At 42.0% G+C, this 26326-nt stretch overlaps 1 protein-coding gene across 1 annotated transcript in view; it reads right to left on the reverse strand.

Annotated features, from left to right (window-relative positions):
• nudt14 (nudix (nucleoside diphosphate linked moiety X)-type motif 14) overlaps positions 1-6794 on the reverse strand; it is an 82840-nt gene extending 76046 nt beyond the window's left edge. Inside the window, exon 1 of the mRNA XM_029733404.1 lies at positions 6636-6794. Within this exon, the coding sequence (XP_029589264.1) occupies positions 6636-6716 (81 nt within the window). The 5' untranslated portion in view covers positions 6717-6794. The remainder of the gene's footprint in view (positions 1-6635) is intronic.
• Positions 6795-26326: the final 19532 nt, after the last annotated feature.

Genomic DNA, 26326 nt, shown 5'->3' on the forward strand with positions numbered 1-26326 from the left:
AACTCAATCATCAAGTTTGCAGATGACACAACAGTAGTAGGCTTGATTACCAACAACAATGAGGCAGCCTACAGGGAGGAGGTAAGGGCTCTCGGAGTGTGGAGTCAGGAAAATAACCTCTCACTCAACGTCAACAAAACAAAGTAGATGATCGTGGACTTCAGGAAACAGCACTGTCCACATCGATGGGACAGCAGTGGAGGAGGAGGAAAGTTAAGTTCCTCGGCGTACATATCACTGACAAACTGAAATGGTCCACCCACACAGGCCGTGTGATGAAGGCCCAACAGCGCCTCTCCAACCTCAGGAGGCTGAAGAAATTTGGCTTGTCACCTAAAACTTTTACAGATGCACAATTGAGCGCATCCTGTCGAGCTGCATCACCACCTGGTCAAATGAAATGTGATTGGTCACATGCAGATGTTACTGTGAGCGTAGCGAAATGCTTGTGCTTCTTGTTCCGACAGTGCGGCAATATCTAACAATTCCACAACTACCTAATACACACAAATTGAAGTAAAGGGATGGAATAAGAATATGTACACACAAAAATATGGATGGGCCATGACCGACTGGCATAGACGAGATGCAATAGATGGTATTAAATACAGTATATACACATCTGGGATGAATAGTGCAAGATATGTAAACATCATTACTAAAGTGGCATTAATAAAGTGACTAGTAATCCATTTGTTAGAGCGGCCAATGATTTCAAGTCTGTATGTAGGCAGCCGCCGCTCTGTGTTAGTGATGGCTGTTTAATAGTCTGATGGCCTTGAGATAGAAGCTGTTTTTCAGTCTCTCGGTCCCAGCTTTAACACGCCTGTACTAACATCGCCTTCTGGATAGTAGTGGGGTGAACAAGCTCGGGTGGTTATTGTCCTTGATAATCTTTTTGGCCTTCCTGTGACATCGGGTCATCATGTGACATGGTAGCATGAAGCACGGGGGTGGTAGCATCATGTTGTGGGGTGCTTTGCTGCAGGAGGGACTGGTGCACTTCACAAAATAGATTGCATCATGAGGAGGAATATTATGTGGATATATTGAAGCAACATCTCAAGACATCAGTCAGGAAGTTAAAGCTTGGTCGCAAATGGGTCTTCCAAATGGACAATGACCCCAATCATACTTCCAAAGTTGTGGCAAAATGGCTTAAGGACAACAAAGTCAAGGTATTGAAGTGGCCATCACAAAGCCCTGACCTCAATCTCATAGAACAATTGTGGGCAGAACTGAAAAAGCGTGAGCGAGCAAGGAGGCCTACAACCCTGACTCAGTTACACCAGCTCTGTCAGGAGGAATGGGTCATAATTCACCAAACTTATTATGGGAAGCTTGTGGAAGGCTACCCGAATCATTTGACCCAAGTTAAACAATTTAAAGGCAATGCTACCAAATACACTCAATTAGTATGTAAACTTCTGACCCACTGGGAATGTGATGAAAGAAATAAAAGCTGAAATAAATCATTGTCTCTAGTATTATTGACATTTCACATTCTTAAAAGTGGTGATCCTAACTGACCTAAGACAGGGTATTTTTACTAGGATTAAATGTCAGGAAATGTGAAAAACAGAGTTGAAATGTATTTGGCTAAGATGTATGTAAACCTCCGACTTCAACTGTATATGGATGATTTATAAGCCTGGCACATTTAACAGTTTGGATATTGAGTATAGACGGAATTATGTTGGGGTTTCCTCTCCTCAATTTTCTTTGACAATTAGGCTAAGGCAAGGGCTGTTACCTCATCTCTGCTGCTGCTGCCTCCGCTGCGTCGTTCTCAATACCAATATGCTGGTTAACTTTGCTATTATTCACATAGCAACATAGGGAAAGGCGCCAATTCTACGGCGCACTTTAGATCATGTTTCAAAACCGCGGACTGCGACAGTATCCAACCCGGGAGAAAGCACATTTGTTATAAAATAATACTAGATGTATTAGTGTTGCACCATTGTATTACATAATATAACCATATACAAATTTCAGTTTCACGTCTTAGAGTGGACTGTGCCATCCCCGTGGCCTCCGAAATGGATTAGTCCACTGAGACAGGGGCGAATCAGACGAGTGTCTTGTGCACCATAAAAACATATATTTTTGAAATGCAACTGCTCGACTAAAGAAATCTTGGTCGACCAAAAGCCTATAGACCAAACAATCGACCAGTCAACTAAAATGGGGTCAGCCCTAGTAAATATTATAATGCTTGCATAAATGTCATGCTGAATATATGTTCATGTCATTAGCACAACATTTGTTGTTGAAGTAGAAGTCCTGGGAGTGCATTCTGACGAAGAACAGCAAAGGTAATCCAATTTTTCTTATAGTAAATCTGAGTTTGGTGAGCACCAAACTTGGTGGGTGTCAAATTAGCTAGCCTGTGATGGCCGAGCTATCTACTCAGAATATTGCAAAATGTGCTTTTCGCCGAAAAGCTATTTTAAAATCTGACACCGCGATTGCATAAAGGAGTTCTGTATCTATAATTCTTAAAATAATTGTTATGTACACTGCTCAAAAAAATAAAGGGAACACTAAAATAACACATCCTAGATCTGAATGAATGAAATAATCTTATTAAATCCTTTTTTCTTTACATAGTTGAATGTGCTGACAACAAAATCACAAAAATAAATCAATGGAAATCCAATTTATCAACCCAGGGAGGTCTGGATTTGGAGTCACACTCAAAATTAAAGTGGAAAACCACACTACAGGCTGATCCAACTTTGATGTAATGTCCTTAAAACAAGTCAAAATGAGGCTTAGTAGTGTGTGTGGCCTCCACGTGCCTGTATGACCTCCCTACAATACCTGGGCATGCCCCTGATGAGGTGGCGGATGGTCTCCTGAGGGATCTCCTCCCAGACCTGGACTAAAGCATCCGCCAACTCCTGGACAGTCTGTGGTGCAATGTGGCATTGGTGGATGGAGCGAGACATGATGTCCCAGATGTGCTCAATTGGATTCAGGTCTGGGGAACGGGCGTGCTAGTCCATAGCATCAATGCCTTCCTCTTGCAGGAACTGCTGACACACTCCAGCCACATGAGGTCTAGCGTTGTCTTGCATTAGGAGGAACCCAGGGCCAACCGCACCAGCATATGGTCTCACAAGGGGTCTAAGGATCTCATCTCGGTACCTAATGGCAGTCAGGCTACCTCTGGCGAGCACATGGAGGGCTGTGTGGCCCCCCAAAGAAATGCCACCCCACACCATGACTGACCCACTGCCAAACCGGTCATGCTGGAGGATGTTGCAGGCAGCAGAACGTTCTCCACGGCGTCTCCAGACTCTGATACATGTGCTCAGTGTGAACCTGCTTTCATCTGTGAAGAGCACAGGGCGCCAGTGGCGAATTTGCCAATCTTGGTGTTCTCTGGCAAATGCCAAACATCCTGTACGTTGTTGGGCTGTAAGCACAACCCCCACCTGTGGACGTCGGGCCCTCATACCACCCTCATGGAGTCTGTTTCTGACCGTTTGAGCAGACACATGCACATTTGTGGCCTGCTGGAGGTCATTTTGTTGGGCTCTGGCAGTGCTCCTCCTGCTCCTCCTTGCACAAAGGCGGAGGTAGCGGTCCTGCTGCTGGCTTGTTGCCCTCCTACGGCCTCCTCCACATCTCCTGATGTACTGGCCTGTCTCCTGGTAACGCCTCCATGCTCTGGACACTACGCTGACAGACACAGCAAACCTTCTTGCCACAGCTCGTATTGATGTGCCATCCTGGATGAGCTGCACAACCTGAGCCACTTGTGTGGGTTGTAGACTCCGTCTCATGCTACCACTAGAGTGAAAGCACCGCCAGCATTCAAAAGTGACCAAAACATCAGCCAGGAAGCATAGGAACTGAGAAGTGGTCTGTGGTCACCACCTGCAGAACCACTCCTTTATTGGGGGTGTCTTGCTAATTGCCTATAATTTTCACCTGTTGTCTATTCCATTTGCACAACAGCATGTGAAATGTATTGTCAATCAGTGTTGCTTCCTAAGTGGACAGTTTGATTTCACAACGTTTATTGTAAACGTTTATCGTGAGTAATTTTGTAAATTCACCAGAAGTTTGCAGTGGGTATGCTAGTTCTGAACATCACATGCTAATGTAAAAAGCAGTTTTTTGATATAAATATGAACTTGATTGAACAAAACATGCATGTATTGTATAACATAATGTCCTAGGACTGTCATCTGATGAAGATCAAAGGTTAGTGCTGCATTTAGCTGTGGTTTTGGTTTTTGTGACATATATGCTTGCTTTGAAAATGGCTGTGTGATTTATTTTTGTCAGGGTACTCTCCTGACAATGTTTCGCTTTCGCTGTAAAGCCTTTTTGAAATCGGACAATGTGGTTAGATTAACGAGTCTTGTCTTTAAAATGGTGTAAAATAGTCATATGTTTGAGAAATTGAAGTTATTGCATTTTTAAGGTATTTGTATTTCGCGCCACGCTCTACCATTGGATATTGGTGAGGTGTTCCGCTAGCAGGAACGTCTGTCCCTAACTTAAGGCAGGTCCTCACCAGACATCACTGGCAACAATGTCGCCTATGGGCACAAACCCACCGTCGCAGTACCAGACAGGACTGGCCGAAAGTGCTCTTCACTGACGAGTCGCGGTTTTGTCTCACCAGGGGTGATGGTCAGATTCGCGTTTATCGTCGAAGGAATGAGCGTTACACCGAGGCCTGTATTCTGGAGCGGGATCGATTTGGAGGTGGAGGTTTCGTCATGGTCTGGGGCGGTGTGTCACAGCATCATCGGACTGAGCTTGTTGTCATTGCAGGCAATCTCAACGCTGTGCGTTACAGGGAAGACATCCTCCTCCCTCATGTGGTACCTTTCCTGCAGGCTCATCCTGACATGACCCTCCAGCATGAAAATGCCACCAGCCATACTGCTCGTTCTGTGCGTGATTTTCTGCCTGACAGTAATGTCAGTGTCCTGCCATGCCCAGCGAAGAGCCCGGATCTCAATCCCATTGACCAAGTCTGAGACCTGTTGGGTCGGAGAGTGAGTGTTAGGGCCACTCCCCCCAGAAATGTCCGGGAACTTGCAGGTGCCTTGGTGGAAGAGTGGGGTAACATCTCACAGCAAGAACTGGCAAATATGGTGCAGTCCATGAGGAGGAGATGCACTGCAGTCCTTAATGCAGCTGGTGGCCACACCAGATACTGACTGTTACTTTTGATGTTGACCCCCCTTTGTTCAGGGACACATTATTCAATTTCTGTTAGTCACATGTCTGTGGAACTTGTTCAGTTTATGTCTCAGTTGTTGAATCTTGTTATGTTCATACAAATACACAAGTTTGCTGAAAATAAATGCAGTTGACATTTGACTTTTTTTTGCTGAGTTTATATTGTCTATTGCATGCTGGCAGCACATTCTCACTAGGGAAAATTCTGGGTATGTGTAAATGTACTTGGCAAATGAAGGTGATTCTGATCTCATAAAAGGTTGAGTTAATGTGATGAAACATTGCCCACCCCAAAGGGAATCACTGCTAAAGAAATCACAGCAGAAAAACGTAGCATTCCTAGAAAGGTCAAAGTAGAGGCTAGAGGCCAGACACTGTATGCCTACATGTCATTGACCTGAGTATAGCTTTCAATTCAGAGTGGAAACTGCCTAGTCAAAGAATGGCAACCATGCAAAATCTGGTTCCAATAGGGTTATTATAAGTAACTAAATATGCATAATTGCCTGTGACCAGAACTATAGCCTAATCAATTAACACACAGTCAACCACAAAGATAGTCATCTTGAACATCACATGGTCGTTTAAGTGTAGCCAATCCAACTTCCAAACGATGTAGCTAGCTGCCCAAATAGAGCAGTTACTAGTGGAATCAATATACCCTAACATGCATTTTAATACGTGAGGGAATTTAACTAACTACAGTAGCTACATAGGTATCTGCCCTTTAGATTTAATACTTAGGGAGATCAACATTTGAACATAATTTGTGGGACATAAAATACTGGTGGGTTCGATTCATAAAAGTGGACTTGTGGGTTTCCTGGTTATATCCAAATCAATCACTGGAAGTCGAATAGGTTTGCATGCTCAGGATAGCACCCAAATGCTGCATCAACATCCGACCTCAGTCCCAAAACAAGCTAGCTAGTTGACTAGCCAGGCTAGCCGTCTCTCCGTTTGACACATCTCAAGGTCTTGCCCAACTAGCACCAGTGATACTGTGCCACTCAACCTACAACAACCATCACCAACAGGGGAAATTCAGATATTGTAGTGGTCAGGTTGTCAATTTCCAGCAAGCTAGCCAGCTAGCTAACTAGCCTAATGTATAGCATGTGCTCGACATGAGACAGCAGCTGATATGTTAGCTAACTACTATACTTGCTTGAATATTTACATTTCATGCAATTGATTTGAGTTAATATTTGGTGGCAGTGGTGATGCAGAGTTAATAAAGACGTTAGGTCGATAAGAATGCTCATTTAAATATGGTGTGCCGTCTTTTTATGAAGGTTACGACGTTGATGCTGCACAATAAGGCAATTGCAAAATGAATGGGGGTTGGGCAACTAGCAATAAAAATACATGGTGTCCGCAATTCATGCTGGATGATATAACGCGAGTGGGCTATTTGGACTCACCTGGCTATAGTGCACCCTGAATGGTTTTAGATAATTGGAGCTGGTGCACGGAACGACCTGGATATCATTTATCTGCTCCATAGTTCAGACTGCTAGCTGCCCACCGGTGTTTCTCACCACAACAGAAAGCACAAACCGCAGGTCGTAGTGGAGAATGAGACAAATGCCTACGGATGCCTAGTAAGGACAAACTATTTTTTTTAACATTTTTTTTTTTTGTCTCATAACAGGTTAATGAAAACTCATTGGATGATGATTGTTGAATATTGCATAAACAAAGTAATACAAATAAAGATAATTTTCATGACAAGTGAGTGGGATTAAAACGATATGCATTGCTTTATATAGTATAATAGAAATTAAACTCACTAACACAGTTGTGACTCCACCTATTGTTGGCTGGTGTCGTTTTCCCGCCGACAGAAGTTCTTCGCGCACTTTGCATGTAGAATGTTTGCCGCGCGCGCCTGGCAAGTGCAAGTGTCCTCAACGCGTGCAGCTATACCGCAACTTTCCCGCCGGAACCGAAGGATTGTGACTCACCTCCACCTCCGCTTTATGTCTGAAATCTTCTCATAGGAATTTGTAGACAACTTCGAAAGCTTCAATTTAAATTACGGATAGCACACCTGGCTACCGCTGCTTGATTGCACAGCGTTTAACCTCTTGGCTGTGGCAGCTATCAATGGTTATGTTCTTTGGCTTGGTCTAAAGTGCAGGAGGCTTTGTTTCACCATAGAGACATTTTGCCCAGAGGAATTTTAGTAGCCTAACAAGTGATAGAAAAGAAGTCAGACTGATGCACAAATCTGTCCCATCCAAACAGAATTAAGATAGTCGACTTAATGGAGGGGCTTACCGGGGCTAAAAGCCCCTGGGCCCAGGCCCGTAGGGGGCCAAAGAGCCAGTAAAAAAAAGTATATATATTAGGGAAATATATACTGTATATATTATATATACAGTATTTATTATATATGTAGTATATATTGTTTATTTTTTTCACTGCAACCTTCAACCACAGAAAGAGTGTAGACAGCCTGCTGCTGCAGCTCTGCTAATCTTCAGGCGGGAGGTAGGGGGCTCACGTGGGTAATTGGAGGGCCCTGCCTTAATTGGGTAACTGTTTAATAAAACATTTGTGTCTGGTCAATTGTGTGAGTCAAGGGCTGGGCCAAAGCCCGTAGTGGCCCAAGAGGCTTTTTTTTTTCACCTGACCAGAGGAATCTGCTCTCAATGTTCAAAATACACCAGAGAGCATAGTTTAGCCACAGAGGATAAAAGTGTATAAAAAAGTTCTGTGGATGAAGTTTTTATCACAAGCGCATACAGGTAACTGTCAAAATGAAGGAAACACCAACATGAAGAGTATTTATTTAAGACTATTCTATTTTTGACTTAACACTTATTTTTCTTAAAACTGCATTGTTGGGGAACAAAATGGCGCCGTAGAGAGAACACGGTGTTTCAGCGAGCTCACGCGGTATTCGTAAATTTATATCCTTACATTAATCTCCTAGCTTGAAAAAGTGGTAGAATTGGCTTAATAAGTTACCCTACAATGAGTCTTGGCGACTATTTCTCAAAAATCTCCGACAACATGCCCAACAGAGCTACTAAGAAGTCGACCAAAACCGTCATCCCTGTAGAGGTGCAGGAGGAGCTAGCTAACGTTAGCGAATCAAACAACATTGCGGATCCAGGCACAATGGACCTGGTGATTCAAAGGATGACAGATAACATTACTAAAGTGATCGATATTAAGATAAGAACGGTCCTGGAAGCAATAGCAGGCCATTCAGCTGAACTACAGAGGGTTGTCAAACGTGTTGATGAGGCGGAAGGAAGAATTGCTACTGTGGAAACTTCAACTACATCCATGGACACTAAGATAAAAGCACTTGAGAAGCAGGTGAGCGAAATGGCGGAGCACATTGACGACTTGGATAATCGAGGACGCAGATGCAATATCCGTGTTGTGGGACTCCCGGAAAATTCTGAAGGGACACGTTCAGTAAAATTTTTTGAGGAATGGATCCCTGGCTACCTACAAATGGACACTAAGGCTGGTCGTGTGAAGCTAGACAGAGCACATCGCTCTCAAGCACCGATACCCGGTCCCAATCAGCGCCCACGACCAGTGGTTATAAAGTTCCACAACTTTACCGACAAGCAGCGCGTCATGGATGCGGCTAGAAACATCGGTTCTGACGGTAGTCAACGTAAAGGTCCAAAGGTCTCATTCTTCAATGATTATTCCACAGCGGTTGTACGAAGGCGCAAAGCGTTTGATGAGGTGAAGGCTCGACTCAAGAGAATGAAGATCGACTACGCACTGCTGTACCCGGCCACATTGAAGATTATGGTCAACGGATCGCCTAAAAAACTCTACACATCTGAAGAGGCTGCTGCGTTTATCCTGTTTGGTATAGGGGGCAGTATTGAGAATTTTGGAAAAAATATGTTCCCATTTTTAACGGCCTCCTACACCAACTCAGAAGCTAGAATATGCATATTATTGTTCAGGTTTGGATAGAAAACACTCTGAATTTTCTAAAACTGTTTGAATGGTGTCTGTGAGTATAACAGAACTCCTATGGCAGGCAAAAACCTGACAAGGCTTCAAGCAGGAAGTACCCTGTCTGACAAGGAGTCGTGCGTCTTACCTCTTTTTATTGAAAAGTAAGGATCTTAGCTGTAACGTGACAATTCCCAGGGCTCCAATAGGCTCTCAGAGCCCGCGAAATAACTGAAGGTTTACGAGGGAACCTCAGGTTGAAATATATTATCGCCTTTTGTAAGTGGATGCTCGGAGGACCTTTCAATGATGCGCGTGCATGAGTCGCTTCTGAGGAGAAATTTTATTCGGCTGTTTAGGCTCAATGCATACTCCCGGTCGGAATATTAACACTTCTCTATGACATAAATGGCATAAAAATTGGTTTTAAACAGCGGTTGACATGCTTCGAAGTACGGTAATGGAATATTTAGACATTTTTGACACGCCAATGCGCCATGCGCGACACCACGAAAAAGCATTCTAGAACTCACGAACAAAACGTCGCTGTTGGAACATAACGATGGATTATTTGGGACCAAACCAACATTTGTTATTGAAGTAGAAGTCCTGGCAGTGTATTCTGATGAAGAACAAGCAAGGTAAGAACATCTTTCTTATAGGAAATGTGATTTTGGTGGATGCTGACCTGGGTGGGTATCTAAATAGCTAGCCCTGTAATGCCGGGCTATGTACTTAGATTATTGCAAAATGTGCTTCATCCGAAAAGCTATTTTAAAATCGGACATATCGAGTGCATAGAGGGGTAATGTATCTATAATTCTTAAAATAATTGTTATGCTTTTTGTGAACGTTTATCGTGAGTAATTTAGCAAACTGTTAGTAAATTCACCGGAAGTTTGCGGTGGTTATGCTTTTTCTGAACGTCACATGCTAATGTAAAAAGCTGGTTTTTGATATAAATATGAACTTGATTGAACAGACATGCATGTATTGTATAACACAATGTCCTAGGTGTGTCATCTGATGAAGATTATAAAAGGTTAGTGCTGCATTTAGCTGTGGTTTGGGTTTATGTGACATGATATGCTAGCTTGAAAAATGGCTGTGTGATTATTTCTGGCTGGGTACTCTGCTAACATAATCTAATGTTTTGCTTTTGTTGTAAAGCCTTTTTGAAATCGGACAGTGGGGTTAGATTAACGAGATTCTTGTCTTTAAATAGCTGTGAAATAGTCATATGTTTGAGAAATTGAAGTTATAGCATTTCTAACGATTCAAAAATCGCGCCACTGGATTTCAGTGGCTGTTACGTAGGTGGGACGAGTTCGTCCCACATGTACTAGAGAGGTTATTGACTCTCTCGGGTAAATAACCTTAAGCTGCACCTCCGCAGCATAGGATAACGTCTTATTTTATTTTGAATCTGAACATGAAACAGTGGTGTAAGTTCTCATGTGCTCCTGTTCAGTAATATTCGTATCGGTATTATTTTTCTTGCTAAAGTAACTGCCGCCGTAGCTCAGACTGAGATATGTGTGAACCTATATTGGTGCCCAGGCTTGGTTTTAGGTGGAAGAGCCTCAATCTTCTTCTATTGATTTTAATTTCCACATATATAAAGGATGAGGCTATTGAGTGGCAATACGGACTTAAGAGTCTACATTGGAAAGTTGAAATCCCCTGCATGTTAGCTAGTGGGAAAACCCCCTTTTGGATTTTTACATGTTTATTTTTTGGGTTTTGTATAGTTCAAGTTCAGGGTTCATATCGTTTGTTTACGCTCAGTGAGATAGAGGATAGTTCAACACATGGAAAAAGGTACCACCCCATTTTTACAGTAAGATTCAGTCTGGATATTGAATGGTCAAAGCGCAATGGCAGGTAACAGACTACGTGTATGTACATGGAACATTAGAGGGAGCCATAACCCCATTAAAAGTAAGAAGATACTATCCTTTTTGAAAAAAGAAAATATTGATATTGCCCTGTTACAAGAAACCAATTTGAATGATAAGGAGCATCTGAAATTACAACAAGGGGGGTTTGGTCAAGTGTATTTTTCATCATTTACATCCAGAAGTAGAGGTGTAGCAATTCTTGTGAAAAAGAACCTGCCACAATGTCAAAGCATTTGATCGTGTGGAGTGGTCTTACCTATTCTTTGCTCTAAATAAATTTGGTCTGGGGGACAACTTTATAAAATGGGTGAAAGTTTTGTATGATGATCCTCAGGCTGCTGTCCTTACTAATGGACTACGGTCAAATAGCTTCTCTATACACAGAGGTACCAGACAGGGCTGTCCTCTGTCCCCCCTCCTATTTGCACTTGTTATGGAACCACTGGCCGAGGCCATCAGGGTAACGCCTGCTATACAGGGGCTGCTCATTGGTGATGTTCACCATAAAATAAGCTTGTATGCTGATGATGTCCTGATATTTATTTCTAATCCCGAGACTTCAATCACATCTCTGATTAACACTATTGAGTTATTCAGCGAATTCTCAGGCTACAAGATTAACCTAACTAAATCAGAGGCTATGCCACTTGGTAACCTTCACTCTGTACCTAACACTTCTCCCCCCTTCCCTTTTAAATGGTCTCCCTCAGGTTTTACGTATCTGGGTATATTTGTAACTCCTAAATTCCAACAAATGTACAAAGCCAATTTTGTTCCCTTGTTTGACACAATAAGACAGGATCTGGAGCGCTGGAACTCTCTTCCGATTTCATGGTTGGGTAGAATATCCCTCTTGAAAATGAACATTTTACCTAGGCTACTTTACCCAATCCAAATGATCCCAGTATTACTCTCCAATAAGGTAATAAAGGATGTAAATGGATGGCTAAGTTCCTTTATATGGAGTAAACGCAAGCCAAGACTTAAGATGGCAATATTGCAGCTGCCAAATTCTATGGGTGGCTTGGATCTACCCAATATCAGGCTCTATCAGTGGTGTGCCCACCTATGTTATATCTCAGACTGGATCACAAACGATGACTCCTCTATTTGGTTAGACATTGAGACTTCTCTTTCAAACTACCCTTTACAGGACCTTTTGTTTCTCACAAGTTTCAAGTCTGTAAAAGATCGCTGTAACAACCCCATTACACTTAACACACTCAAAGTATGGAGGTCAGTCCAACGTTTCCTGGGAAGGTCCAAACTAACCTCTGCTCTTACCCCAATTCTTAACAACCCAGATTTTGTCCCAGGATTGCTGGATGCTGGCTTTAACGTTTGGCTTAATAAGGGCATACGCAGACTAAATGACTTATTTGCGGATAAGATTTTATTGTCATTTGAGCAGATGGTCGAGAAATATCAACTCCCAAAGCAGGACTTTTTCCGTTTCCTACAAGTAAGACACTATATTCTGAAGAGCACCACCTTAATTGGTAACCCTGATATGTCTGTCATTGAAAGAATGCTTTTTTCCCCACAAAGGAAAATGTCTGTAAGTCTGTTTTATGATGCTTTAAGGTCCTTTTCCGCTGTCGACACACAGAGAGTGAAACAAGTGTGGGAGAAAGAACTGTCTGTTACCATTGACGAAGAGATGTGGGAGGACATTTGGAAATATGCAAAAACAATATCTATATGTAATCGTACTAGAGCAATTCAATTAAGAATAATACACAGATTGCATATATCCCCAAATCGCAGACATGCATTTAGCCCCGCTTCCTCCTCTCCTCAGTGTCTCAAATGTAAAACTGATACAGGCACCCTAACACATTGTTTATGGTCATGTCCCAAAATACAAAGATATTGGTCTGGTGTTCTGCAAGAGATTGAAAAGATCCTAGGGGTCGATCTAGAATTGGACCCAGTTTCTCTACTGTTAGGTCTCCCTAGTAGGCATGTAACTTCTGTGGGTAAGAGGAGGCTTTACAACATCCTCACCGTCGCAGCGAGAAAAAACATACTTTTACAGTGGATTAGTGATAAGGTTCCCTCTATTAAAGATTGGCATAAGATACTATTTGAATGGGTCCCGCTGGAATATCTGACATGTACATTGCACTCTAAGACAGATCAGTTCTACAAAGTATGGGAACCTTACCTAAATTACCTAGAACCTGAAGTATCAGCTATTATGCTGCAAGGATTCTCTTAGAATGGTGATCTATGTATTCCAGAATTACACTGTACGGTCCATGTGAGGAACTCAACTTCTTGGTTTAAACTGAGCATTTTATTTTATTTATTTATTATGTCTTTATTGTTATTTTTTTTTCTGTTTATGTTTGTTTAAAATGTATGTATTGAGGGATGCAATGGGGGGGATGGGGTGAGAGAAGCGGGGAGAGGGAAACGGTGGGTGTGTGTGTACGTGCGTGCATACATACGGATATGTGTAAGCGAGTGCTGTTTCTTTTGCCTTGTCTTTGTTGTTGTATCTCTTAATATGGGTGAAAATTGTGAAACTCCAATAAAAAATACTGTTACAAAACTGCATTGTTGGTTAAGGGCTTGTAAGTAAGCATTTCACTGTTGTATTCGGGCCCATGTGAGAAATACAATTTGATTTGTTTTGATTTAAATGTGTTTCGCCACCACAAGCTGTCAGAACAGGTTCAATACGCCTTGCAATATATTCTCCAAGTGGACCTAAACCATGCCAGGAAAATGCACCCCACACCATAACATATACTTTGTATCTCTTGTTTACTCAAGTGTTTACTTTATGTTGGCAGTTACTGGTACGACTACAGTCGGGAAGACCTCAGTTTGGGCATAATGTGCTCCAAATATAGGCTACAGCTTGTTGCATTGTGGCCATAGGGATATAATCCATAGAAAGGTTTTGTAACCTCTTACCCTAGCAATTTGACTGATAAACTCATTGGTACACTATCAATGGCTGCCAGTCCTGACTTGAATGGGAACTCCATCTATGGAATATATTTATAATGTTGGTTGCTGCTGTCGGTTTGCCTTTTGGAAATTTCAAAATAAAACTGTGGGAAAAACGCACAGTTTGGAAAACAAATGCCTAATGCTGAAAAGAGAAGATTAATCTGTCCGTAGAACTACTTTTTGTTCTCAACAACTCCCTATTTGTATCAAAATTCAGCACGTAGATAATCTTTAGATAGGCTATTGCCACGATGAGTGCATCGGCCATCACCGTGAGTAGCCTACAGCTGTTTTCTTTATCCTTAGGTGTGTGAATGTGCCACTGGAAATGTTATTTAGTAGTCTACTGTAGCAAGGGTTTTTCTTTATTTTTTACAATTTTCTACATTGTAGAATAATAGTGAAGACATCAAAACTATTAAATAACACATATGGAATCATGTAGTAACCAAAAAAGTGTTAAACAAATCAAAATAGATTTTAGATTTTAGATTCTTCAAATAGCCACCCTTTGCCTTGATGACAGCTTGGCATTCTCTCAACCAGCTTCACCTGGAATGCTTTTCCAACAGTCTTGAAGGAGTTCTCACATATGCTGAGCATTTGTTTGATGTTTTTCCTTCACTCTGCAGTCCAACTCATCCCAAATCATCTCAATTGGGTTGAGGTCGGGTGATTGTGGAGGCCAGGTCTTCTGATGCAGCACTCCATTACTCTCCTTCTTTGTCAAATAGCCCTTACACAGCCTGGAGGTGTGTTGAGTTATTGTCCTGTTGAAAAACAAATGATTGTCCCACTAAGCGCAAACCAAATTTGGACTCATCAGACCAAAGGACAGATTTTCACTGGTCTGATGTCCATTGCTCGTGTTTCTTGGCCCAAGCAAGTCTCTTCTTCATATTTGTGTCCTTTAGTAGTGATTTCTTTGCAGCAATTCGACCAGGAAGGCCTGATTCACGCATTCTCCTCTGAACAGATGATATTGAGATGTGTCTGTTACCTGAACTCTGTGAAGCATTTATTTGGGCTGCAATTTCTGAGGCTGGTAACTCTAATGAACTTATTCTCTGCAGCAGATGTAACTCTGGGTCTTCTTTTCCTGTGGCGGTCCTCATGAGAGCCAGTTTCATCATAGCGCTTGATGGTTTTAGCGACTGCACTTGACATTTTCCGGTTTGATTGAACTTCATGTTGTAAGTAATGATGGACTGTCGTTTCTCTTTGCTTATTTGAGCTATTCTTGCCATAATATGGACTTGGTCTTTTACCAAATAGGGCTATCTTCTGTATACCACCCCTACCTTGTCACAACACAACTGATTGGCTGAAACGCATGAAGGAAAGAAATTCCACAAATTAACTTTTAACAAGGCACACCTGTTAATTGAAATGCATTCCAGGTGACTACTTCATGAAACTGGTTGAGAGAATGCCAAGAGTGTGCAAAGCTATCATCAAGGCAAAGGGTGGCTACTTGTAAGAATCTCAAATATAAAATGCTTTTTTGGTTACTTCTTGATTCCATATGTGTAATTTCATAGTTTTGACGTCTTCACTATTGTTCTACAATGTAGAAAATAGTCAAATAAGGTAAAATCCTTGAATGAGTAGGTGTGTCCAAACTTTTGACTGGTACAGTGCCTTCGGAAAGTATTCAGACCCTTTGACATTTTCCACATTTTGTTACATTACAGCCTTATTCTAAAATGGATGCAAAAATAAAAAATAATCCTCAGCAATCTACACACAATACCCCATAGTGACAAAGTTAAAACAGGTGTGTAGATTTTTTTTCTAATTTATAAAAGTAAAAAACAGAAATACGTTATTTACATAAGTATTCAGACACTTTGCTATGAGACTCGAAATTGAGCTCAGGTGCATCCTGTTCCATTGATCATCCTTGAGATTTTTCTACAACTTGATTGCAGTCTACCTGTGGTAAATTCAATTGATTGGACATGATTTGGAAAGGCACACACCTAAGGTCCCACAGTTGACGGTGTATATCAGAGCAAAGAATTGTGTCGAGTCACAGATCTGAGGAAGGGTAACAAAACATTTATGCATCATTGAAGTTCCCCAAGAACACAGTGGCCTTCATAATTCTTAAATTGAAGAAGTTTGGAATCACAAAGACTCTTTCTAGAGCTGGCCGCTCGGCCAAACTGAACAATCGGGGGTGAAGGGCCTTGATCAGGGAGGTGACCAAGAACCCGATGGTCACTCTGACAGAGCTATAGAGTTCCTCTGTGGAGATGGGAGAATCATCCAGAAAGACAACCATCTTGTCAGCACTACACCAATCAGGCCTTTATGGTAGAGTGGCTAGACGGAAGCCACTCCTCAGTAAAAGGCACATGACAGCCCGCTTGGTGTTTGCCAAAAGGCACCTAAAGACTCTCAGACCATGAGAAACAAGATTCGCTGCTCTGATGAAACCAAGATCGAACTCTTTGACCTGAATGCCAAGCGTCATGCCCTACGGTGAAGCTTGGTGGTGGTGGCAGCACCATGCTGTCGGGATGTTTTTCAGCGGCAGGGACTGGGAGACTAGTCAGGATTGAGGGAAAGATGAACGGAGCAAAGTGTAGAGAGATCCTTGATGAAAACCTGCTCCAGAGTACTCAGGACCTCAGACCACGCAGGTGGGGCTTTGAGACAAGCCTCTAAATGTCCTTGTGGCCCAGCAGGAGCCCGGACTTGAACCCGATCGTCTCTGGAGAGACCTGAAAATAGCTGTGCAGCAACGCTCCCCATCCAACCTGACAGAGTTTGAGAGGATCTGCAGAGAACAATGGGAGAAAATCCCCAAATATAGGTGTGCAAAGCTTGTAGCATCATACCCAAGAAGACTTGATGCTGTAATCGCTGCCAAAGGTGCTTCAACACAGTACTGAGTAAATGGTCTGAATACTTATGTAAATGTGATCTTTTTTAATAATTTTTGTAATTTTAAATTTGACATAAAATTCTGATAACCTGTGTTTGCTTTGTAGATTGATGAGGGGGAAAAACTATTTAATTAGTTTTAGAATAAGGTTGTAACGTAACAAAATGTGGAAAAGGTCAAAAGGTCTGAATAATTTCAGAATATTGTACAATCTGTGTGTCGCTTCATTGGGCTATTGTTTTATTTCAAGACCAGATTGATCTCAGTTTGTCAGTGCCAGAGTAGCCACTCATTTTGGTCATATGTGTGGTATTAGAAAAGATTCAACTAATGTCTTCTGTCATGTCAATTAAGTCGTTTTGCATGAAATGTGTTTTTAAAAGGCTGGGGGGGGGCTATAAATAATCCAAAGGTGCACGGATTTGTTTACAGTAAATTATGGTGTGCCGGGAAGGGGAGGGGGGCTATAAAAAACAAAGCCCCTATGATATCTTAATCCGGCCCTGGGGTAGCCTAGCGGTTAAGAGCGTTGGGCCAGTCATTAAAAAGTCACTGGTTCGAATCCCCGAGCCGACTAGGGGAAATATCTGTGGATGTGCACTTGAGCAAGGCTCTTAACCCTAATTCCTTATGTAAGTCACTATGGATAAGAGCTTCTACTAAATTACTAACATGTACAATTATTTAGCCTATAAAAACCCTGGATTGCTGATGCTATGTATTGGCCATTTAAGTAACTTTTTGTTGTAGTGGGGGCAGTAACATTAGTAATCTAAAAATAAATCTACTTTAAGAAAATGTTTTAGTATACAGTAGGCAATTTTCTATGTATTATTTGTGTGTTTAGCCCACATAATATAATTATTTGAAAGTATGCATTAAGGTGGCTGTAATAGAATAAATGTGGCAAAAAACGAATGTAGACATTAATAAATGCATTTCTATAGCTTCCAAAATATATTTTTTCACAACATTGAGGGAATGCCTAGATGGAGGCACAGTGGCTTCAACACAGAGCCCCCTATAATTCATCAAGTGTATAGACAAATCATTAGCAGGGTATAGGCCCTTACTTACTACCATACTGTAGACTGTATAGCCTACAACCAGCCTACTGTTTTATTTTGTTGTTGTCTACTGAGTAGGCATACTGTAGTTTCTATACGGTTTGTCAATACTTTAGCCTATAGATAATATGGATCCGTCAGTGAAAATCCCACTTTTAAAAGTTCATATTCTGTTAACTCATACCCAAATAATGTTGTTGACTCATCCTATAATTGTATTTGTGGCAAAAGCATAAATTGGAGGAAAAACATTTAATAAAAAACAACAACTCAAACTTGTATCTCAAACAGACTTTTTAAAAATGGTTGCTATTTCCTCATAGAGGCTGACGAGCTGGCCAATCAGCGGTCTACTTGGATGAATATTTTTTATGACCGGTATAGGCCCACACCATTCTGTTGTTGGAGTACGCCCTCACCATTCCAACACAGAAAAGCTAATTTTTAACATATTTAATTACCATTTTTGGAAGGAAAACTATTTCATTCATATTGTAGTTAATTATAGGTAATATTTCATAGAAATCTGGAAGCACTGGATGTTACTTTAATAGTAATACACAATGGTTGCATTTGTGTGACTGTTATTTTGGTGCTGGCCATAATGAGCTTATACTAAACTGTAATTAATTAGGCCTATTATCATTATGCCAATGCAGCGAATAGTCTATAATGCAGGCACGTCTAAATAAAAAATTAACAACTACCCCTTTATAAATCCTATAGTATACCTTATTGTAAAGTGTAGGCTAGATCAGAATGTGCCTAATGCCTCTGCATGACTAAAAAAAACAAAATTCTGATATTTACAGCACCACACAGGCACACTGGGCCTATCCTACATGAGTCACACTATCCTGCAGCACTTTTGAATCACGCAACCAAAATAAAGTCTCTCCGTTTCCAGCTGATCTGAGCACGTAATTTGCAGCCGGGCAGTCTGAGATATCTCTGACTTTAAAAATACAGAACGATAACGACAATACTGTCTGAGGCCACTAAAGAGATTACTGCTGCGTGAAACCGTCCCTGCGATAGATGAAGATGTTATCCCAAATGCTGTTAATTAAAATGGGGGAATATCTTCACATTTTATCACCACCTTGTTCTCTCCACTTCAAGACCCAATAGCATCAGCTGTGCTCTCTCGTGCCAGCTCTCTCTCTCTCTCTCGCTCTCTCTCTCTCAAAATATAATAAAATAACAGAATATAGTTATCTGATGCTTGTGTTACCGTTCAAATAACATATTTCTGTGATGTTCAGGTCAAAGGCAAAACATCTGGTTTAAATCGATCTGAGAGGAAGGAAGCCATTAAGTTGTGTGTTTTATCTGACTTTGGGGGTAAGCTGGGGTGTTTAATGGTGACCTCCAGCTTCTTATCTGGCCATGCGCCTCAGCTTAAAATATATTCAAACCAGCTGAAGAAGCTTACTGACTTTCCCTGTCTTTCTATTACTCTTACTCTTTCTCTCTCTGTCTCTCTCTTTCCCTCTGTCTCTCTGTTGGTCTTTTTCTTCAGAACAGTGATTGACTTCAGTAGATTGTGAGGTTCAGTATGTCCTTCGATCTACACCAAGGTCAAAGGTGAAAACCATCTCTCATTGTTAAACTACATTTTTTGTGTGCTCAGTCTCGGCATTTGAAGCTTTGCAGCATTGCGATGCACTCTAATAGGTGCCTAAATGAATTTGACTGTCACTGCGTGCTTAGGTACTCTGTGGACCACCTCTCAGAGGGAGCGACAGAAATAGGCGGTAAATGTCCCAGTTTATCTTTGGGAAAATGAAAGCTAAAAATGAGAATGTGATTGGCTCAAATGCCTGGTATGCTGAAGGGCACTTAGTTTTTCTGTTCTCTTCTTGTACTTATCCAACCTAAAATATTTTTGAAATGCCACCAGGAAAAGTATTATTTTTTGGGAAATCCCTACAATGGGAAGTCAAACCTTGTAAGTTATACCGTGATGTAAACTATCACTGTTACTGACATCATCTGTGTCAATGGTCTAAATCTCCCGGGTGTTTGATTGAGATTGACATATTTTCAGATTTAAGATTCAGAAGTAGAGCGTCAAGCTAAATTGCTCGGTGAAGACGCTGCTGTTAAGAGACAGATTTTCTCCCAGGTCAAGGTCACACACAGAGAGTATGTAATTGCCCCCTGATCTCTAGAGCATTGTGAGAAATCGGATATCCCCTCCTCTCCTGAAACAGGGGTAGGGCAGACTCCGGCCTTTTCTCATTTGGGCAAAAGTCTGTCCTCCGTCCTCTCTCTTCTGTCCTCTCTCCTCCGTGACCCGGAAACCGATAAGTGGTCGAGGCGATTTCAATTCGTTAGTAGACGAATGGAACAGTGTCCTCCCCTACTTGATAGCCACCTTTCATCGAGGCTAGTAATGTGTATCCTACCTGAGTCCTTTGTGGAAGAATTTTGAAATCTGCCACACCCCATTTGAATTAGCTTTTGTTTTGTCAAAGGAGAAAAGCATGCACACATTTAAAACGATCAGTAGCATATAGGTTTTATCTATAAAATGTCTTGCACAACTAACTTAATTCATTTGATCAGTTTACACATTTATTTTGGGTACCACCGCTGTAAACGTAATATACCTGATGACGCTTGAGTGGAGAAGGAAGTCTCATTGCATACAAGCGCATTATGTCTATGTTCCCTCTCCTCACCGCCTTTCCTTGATGACTTTTGACCTTCTTCAAAAGGAAGCAAAGAAAAGATAGAATAGAGAGGACGCAGCAGTTGAGCAAATCCAATTGAGAAAACGCATCCATCCCCATCAGACCTAGAATATATATATTCTCTTTTTTTTTCCTGAGTGGCAGGCCAAAGGTACAACAGAAATATGTATATATGGAAAATAATACATGAAAATGTGATATGGACTGAATATATGAAAATACATATATTTTAAGATTGTACCTGTAACAACCCCCCCTAATAAAAAAGGACAAATAATTAAACATTTGGTCACCAAAAAAAGAAACAAATAATACTGTATTAACCAACGTGTGTATTTTGTTGTCTTTGTCTTTTGTGGTCTCTGTAAACAAGATGTTTGCCATTACACGTCAAAAGAAAGATGTCTTCTATGTATACCAGGTGCCAATTTCACACTTAGAGCTGTCTCTCCATGCCCTTGCTGTACCAGTAGCACTCCCATTTGGATGTATTCTCCCAAAATAACACACAGTACTTCCCAAGGGTCCCTGCCCTATTTTATAAATGGCTATTCTTTAAGGCATGCTCTGTCTCAAGCCAAAGCCAAGTACCAGCCCTTCCTTTAAACATTCATCTTCACGCCAGCCATTTTATTCAAAGGGGTTCACAGATTGATAGTATAGTAAAGAGTATACACAAACTCGTCAACACCTTACACTTTGTCAACTCTCTTCAATCTCAGCAAAACAATCACAGTTTTTGAGTAACCACCCAGCCAACGCACTTAATCCTAATTGCTCATGTAAATTGCTCTGGATAACAACGTCTGCAAAATGACTAAAATGCAAATGTAGAGTTACAAGATGACATGGACTCACACCCTGGGTTGTTCTGAACAGAATGAGCCTATGTTTGTCTATTGCTGCGGAACGTAATTTGCTGCGGAACGTGCACCTGAATGTACGCATGTCTCCTTTCTACTGAGATTGGTTTCTATTTCAAATGATGCCCACCTGACCCAGATTGCGATTTATAATGGGTCATTTTTTTATTGCGTAAACACCAACTACAAGTGTGCTTCTCTAGTCCCTCAACGGCACAGCTAGGAGAGCTCAAAAAACCACCTTCTTTGAGTAATAAAAGTGCAATGAATTTACTTAGGAACTGCGCACACTTTGGAGAGGTGTGTGGCCACGTGGAGACACCAAATCAAATCAAATCAAATCAAATGTAGTTATATAGCCCTTCTTACATCAGCTGATATCACAAAGTGCTGTACAGAAACCCAGCCTAAAACCCCAAACAGCAAGCAATGCAGGTGTAGAAGCACGGTGGCTAGGAAAAACTCCCTAGAAAGGCCAAAACCTAGGAAGAAACCTAGAGAGGAACGAGGCTATGAGGGGTGGCCAGTCCTCTTCTGGCTGTGCCGGGTGGAGATTATAACAGCACATGGCCTAGATGTTCAAATGTTCATAAATGACCAGCATTGTCAAATAATAATAATCATAGTAGTTGTCGAGGGTGCAACAAGTCAGTAACACAAGAGTAAGTGTCAGTTGGCTTTTTCATAGCCGATCTTTGAGAGTATCTCTACCGCTCCTGTTGTCTCTAGAGAGTTGAAAACAGCAGGTCTGGGACAGGTAGCACGTCCGGTGAATAGGTCAGGGTTTCAGCAGGTCTGGGACAACAGGTCTGGGACAGGTAGCATGTCCGGTGAACAGGTCAGGGTTCCATAGCTGCAGGCAGAACAGTTGGAACTGCAGCAGCAGCACGGCCAGGTGAACTGGGGACAGCAAGGAGTCATCAAGCCAGGTAGTCCTGAGGCATGGTCCTAGGGCTCAGGTCCTCCGAGAGAGAGAAAGAAAGAAAGAAAAAGAGAGAATTAGAGAGAGCATATTTAAATTCACACAGGACACCGGAAAAGACAAGAGAAATACTCCAGATGTGACAGACTGACCCTAGCCCCCCGACACATAAACTACTGCAGCATAAATACTGGGGCTGAGACAGGAGGGGTCAGGAGACACTGTGGCCCCATCCGATGAAACCCCCGGACAGGGCCAAACAGGAAAAAAATATAACCCCACCCACTTTGCCAAAGCACAGCCTCCACACCACTGGAGGGATATCTCCAACCACCAACTTACCATCCCGGGACAAGGCCGAGTATAGCCCACAAAGATCTCCGCCATGGCACAGCCCAAGGGGGGGCGCCAACCCAGACAGGAAGACCACGTCAGTGACTCAACCCACTGAAGTGATGCACCCCTCCCAGGGACGACATGGAAGAACACCAGTAAGCCAGTGACTCAGCCCCCCGTAATAGGGGTTAGAGGCAGAGAATCCCAGTGGAAAGAGGGGAAACCGGCCAGGCAGAGACAGCAAGGGCGGTTCGTTGCTCCAGCCTTTCCGTTCACCTTCACACCCCTGGGCCAGACAACACTTAATCATAGGACCTACTGAAGAGATATGTCTTCAGTAAAGACTTAAAGGTTGAGACTGAGTCTGCGTCTCTCACATGGGTAGGCAGACTATTCCATAAAAATGGAGCTCTATAGGAGAAAGCCCTGCCTCCAGCTGTTTGCTTAGAAATTCTAGGAACAATTAGGAGGCCCGCGTCTTGTGACCGTAGCGTACGTGTAGGTATGTACGGCAGGACCAAATCGGAAAGATAGGTAGGAGCAAGCACATGTAATGCTTTGTAGGTTAGCAGTAAAACCTTGAAATCAGCCCTTGCCTTAACAGGAAGCCAGTGTAGGGAGGCTAGCACTGGAGTAATATGATACATTTTTTTGGTTCTAGTCAGGATTCTAGCAGCCGTATTTAGCACTAACTGAAGTTTATTTAGTGCTTTATCCGGGTAGCCGGAAAGTAGAGCATTGCAGTAGTCCAACCTAGAAGTAACAAAGGCATGGATTAATTTTTCTGCGTCATTTTTGGACAGAAAGTTTCTGATTTTTGCAATGTTACGTAGATGGAAAAAAGCTGTCCTTGAAACAGTCTTGATATGTTCTTCAAAAGAGAGATCAGGGTCCAGAGTAATGCCGAGGTCCTTCACAGTTTTATTTGAGACGACTGTACAACCATCCAGATTAATTGTCAGATTCAACAGAAGATCTCTTTGTTTCTTGGGACCTAGAACAAGCATCTCTGTTTTGTCCGAGTTTAAGAGTAGAACGTTTGCAGCCATCCACTTCCTTATGTCTGAGACACAGGCTTCTAGACACATTTCAATTCACCATGTTTCATTGAAATGTACAGCTGTGTGTCATCCGCATAGCAGTGAAATTTAACATTATGTTTTCGAATGACATCCCCAAGAGGTAAAATATATAGTGAAAACAATAGTGGTCCTAAAACGGAACCTTGAGGAACACCGAAATTTACAGTTGATTTGTCAGAGGACAAACCATTCACAGAGACAAACTGATATCTTTCCGACAGATAAGACCTAAACCAGGCCAGAACTTGTCCATGTAGACCAATTTGGGTTTCCAATCTCTCCAAAAGAATGTGGTGATCGATGGTATCAAAAGCAGCACTAAGATCTAAGAGCACGAGGACAGACGCAGAACCTCGGTCTGACGTCATTAAAAGGCCATTTACCACCTTCACAAGTGAAGTCTCAGTGCTATGATGGGGTCTAAAACCAGACTGAAGCGTTTCGTGTACATTGTTTGTCTTCAGGAAGGCAGTGAGTTGCTGTGCAACAGCTTTTTTTTAAAATGTTGAGAGGAATGGAAGATTCGATATAGGCCGATAGTTTTTTATAATTTCTGGGTCAAGATTTAGTTTTTTCAAGAGAGGCTTTATTACTGCCACTTTTAGTGAGTTTGGTACACATCCGGTGGATAGAGAGCCGTTTATTATGTTCAACATAGGAGGGCCAAGCACAGAAAGCAGCTCTTTCAGTAGTTTAGTTGGAATAGGGTCCAGTATGCAGCTTGAAGGTTTAGAGGCCATGATTATTTTCATCATTGTGTCAAGAGATATAGTACTAAAACACTTTAGTGTCTCCCTTGATCCTAGGTCCTGGCAGGGTTGTGCAGACTCAGGACAACGGAGCTTTGGAGGAATACGCAGATTTAAAGAGGAGTCCGTAATTTGCTTTCTACTGATCATGATCTTTTCCTCAAAGAAGTTCATGAATTCATCACTGCTGAAGTGAGAGCCATCCTCTCCTGGGGAATGCTGCTTTTTAGTTAACTTTGCGACAGTATCAAAATAAATTTCGGATTGTTCTTATTTTCCTCAATTAAGTTGGAAAAATAGGATGATCGAGCAGCAGTGAGGGCTCTTCGATACTGCACGGTACTGTCTTTCCAAGCTAGTCGGAAGACTTCCAGTTTGGTGTGGCGTCATTTCAGTTCCAATTTTCTGAAAGCTTGCTTCAGAGCTCGTGTATTTTCTGTATATCAGGGAGCTAGTTTCTTATGACAAATGTTTTTAGTTTTTAGGGGTGCAATTGCATTTAGGGTATTGCGCAAGGTTAAATTGAGTTCCTCGGTTAGGTGGTTAACTGATTTTTGTCCTCTGACGTCCTTGGGTAGGCAGAGGGAGTCTGGAAGGGCATCAAGGAATCTTTGGGTTGTCTGAGAATTTATAGCACGACTTTTAATGCTTCTTGGTTGGGGTCTGAGCAGATTATTTGTTGCGATTGCGAATGCAATAAAATGGTCGTCCGATAGTCCAGGATTATTAGGAAAAACATTAAGATCCACAACATCTATTCCATGGGACAAAACTAGGTCCAGAGTATGACTGTGGCAGTGAGTAGGTCCAGAGACATGTTGGACAAAACCCACTGAGTCGATGATGGCTCCGAAAGCCTTTTGGAGTGGGTCTGTGGACTTTTCCATGTGAATATTAAAGTCACCAAAAATTAGAATATTATCTGCGATGACTACAAGGTCCGATAGGAATTCAGGGAACTCAGTGAGGAATGCTACATATGTCCCAGGAGGCCTGTAAACAGTAGCTATAAAAAGTGATTGAGTAGGCTGCATAGATTTCATGACTAGAAGCTCAAAAGACGAAAACGTCGTTGTTGTTTTTTTGGGGGTAAATTTAAATTTGCTATCATAAATGTTAGCAACACCTCCGCCTTTGCGGGATGCGCGGGGGATATGGTCACTAGTGTAACCAGGGGGTGAGGCCTCATTTAACACAGTAAATTCATCAGGCTTAAGCCATGTTTCAGTCAGGCCAATCACATCAAGATTATGATCAGTGATTAGTTCATTGACTATAACTGCCTTTGAAGTGAGGGATCTAACATTAAGTAGTCCTATTTTGAGATGTGAGGTATCACAATCTCTTTCAATAATGGCAGGAATGGAGGAGGTCTTTATACTAGTGAGATTGCTAAAGCGAACACCGCCATCTTTAATTTTGCCCAACCTAGATCGAGGCACAGACACGGTCTCAATGGGGATAGCTGAGCTGACTACACTGACTGTGCTAGTGGCAGACTCCACTAAGCTGGCAGGCTGGCTAACAGCCTGCTGCCTGGCCTGCACCCTATTTCATTGTGGAGCTAGAGGAGTTAGAGCCCTGTCTATGTTCATAGATAAGATGAGAGCACCCCTCCAGCTAGGATGGAGTCCGTCACTCCTCAACAGGCCAGGCTTGGTCCTGTTTGTGGGTGAGTCCCAGAAAGAGGGCCAATTATC

The sequence above is a fragment of the Salmo trutta genome, chromosome 35 (assembly GCF_901001165.1).
Source record: "Salmo trutta chromosome 35, fSalTru1.1, whole genome shotgun sequence".
Taxonomy (NCBI): domain Eukaryota; kingdom Metazoa; phylum Chordata; class Actinopteri; order Salmoniformes; family Salmonidae; genus Salmo; species Salmo trutta.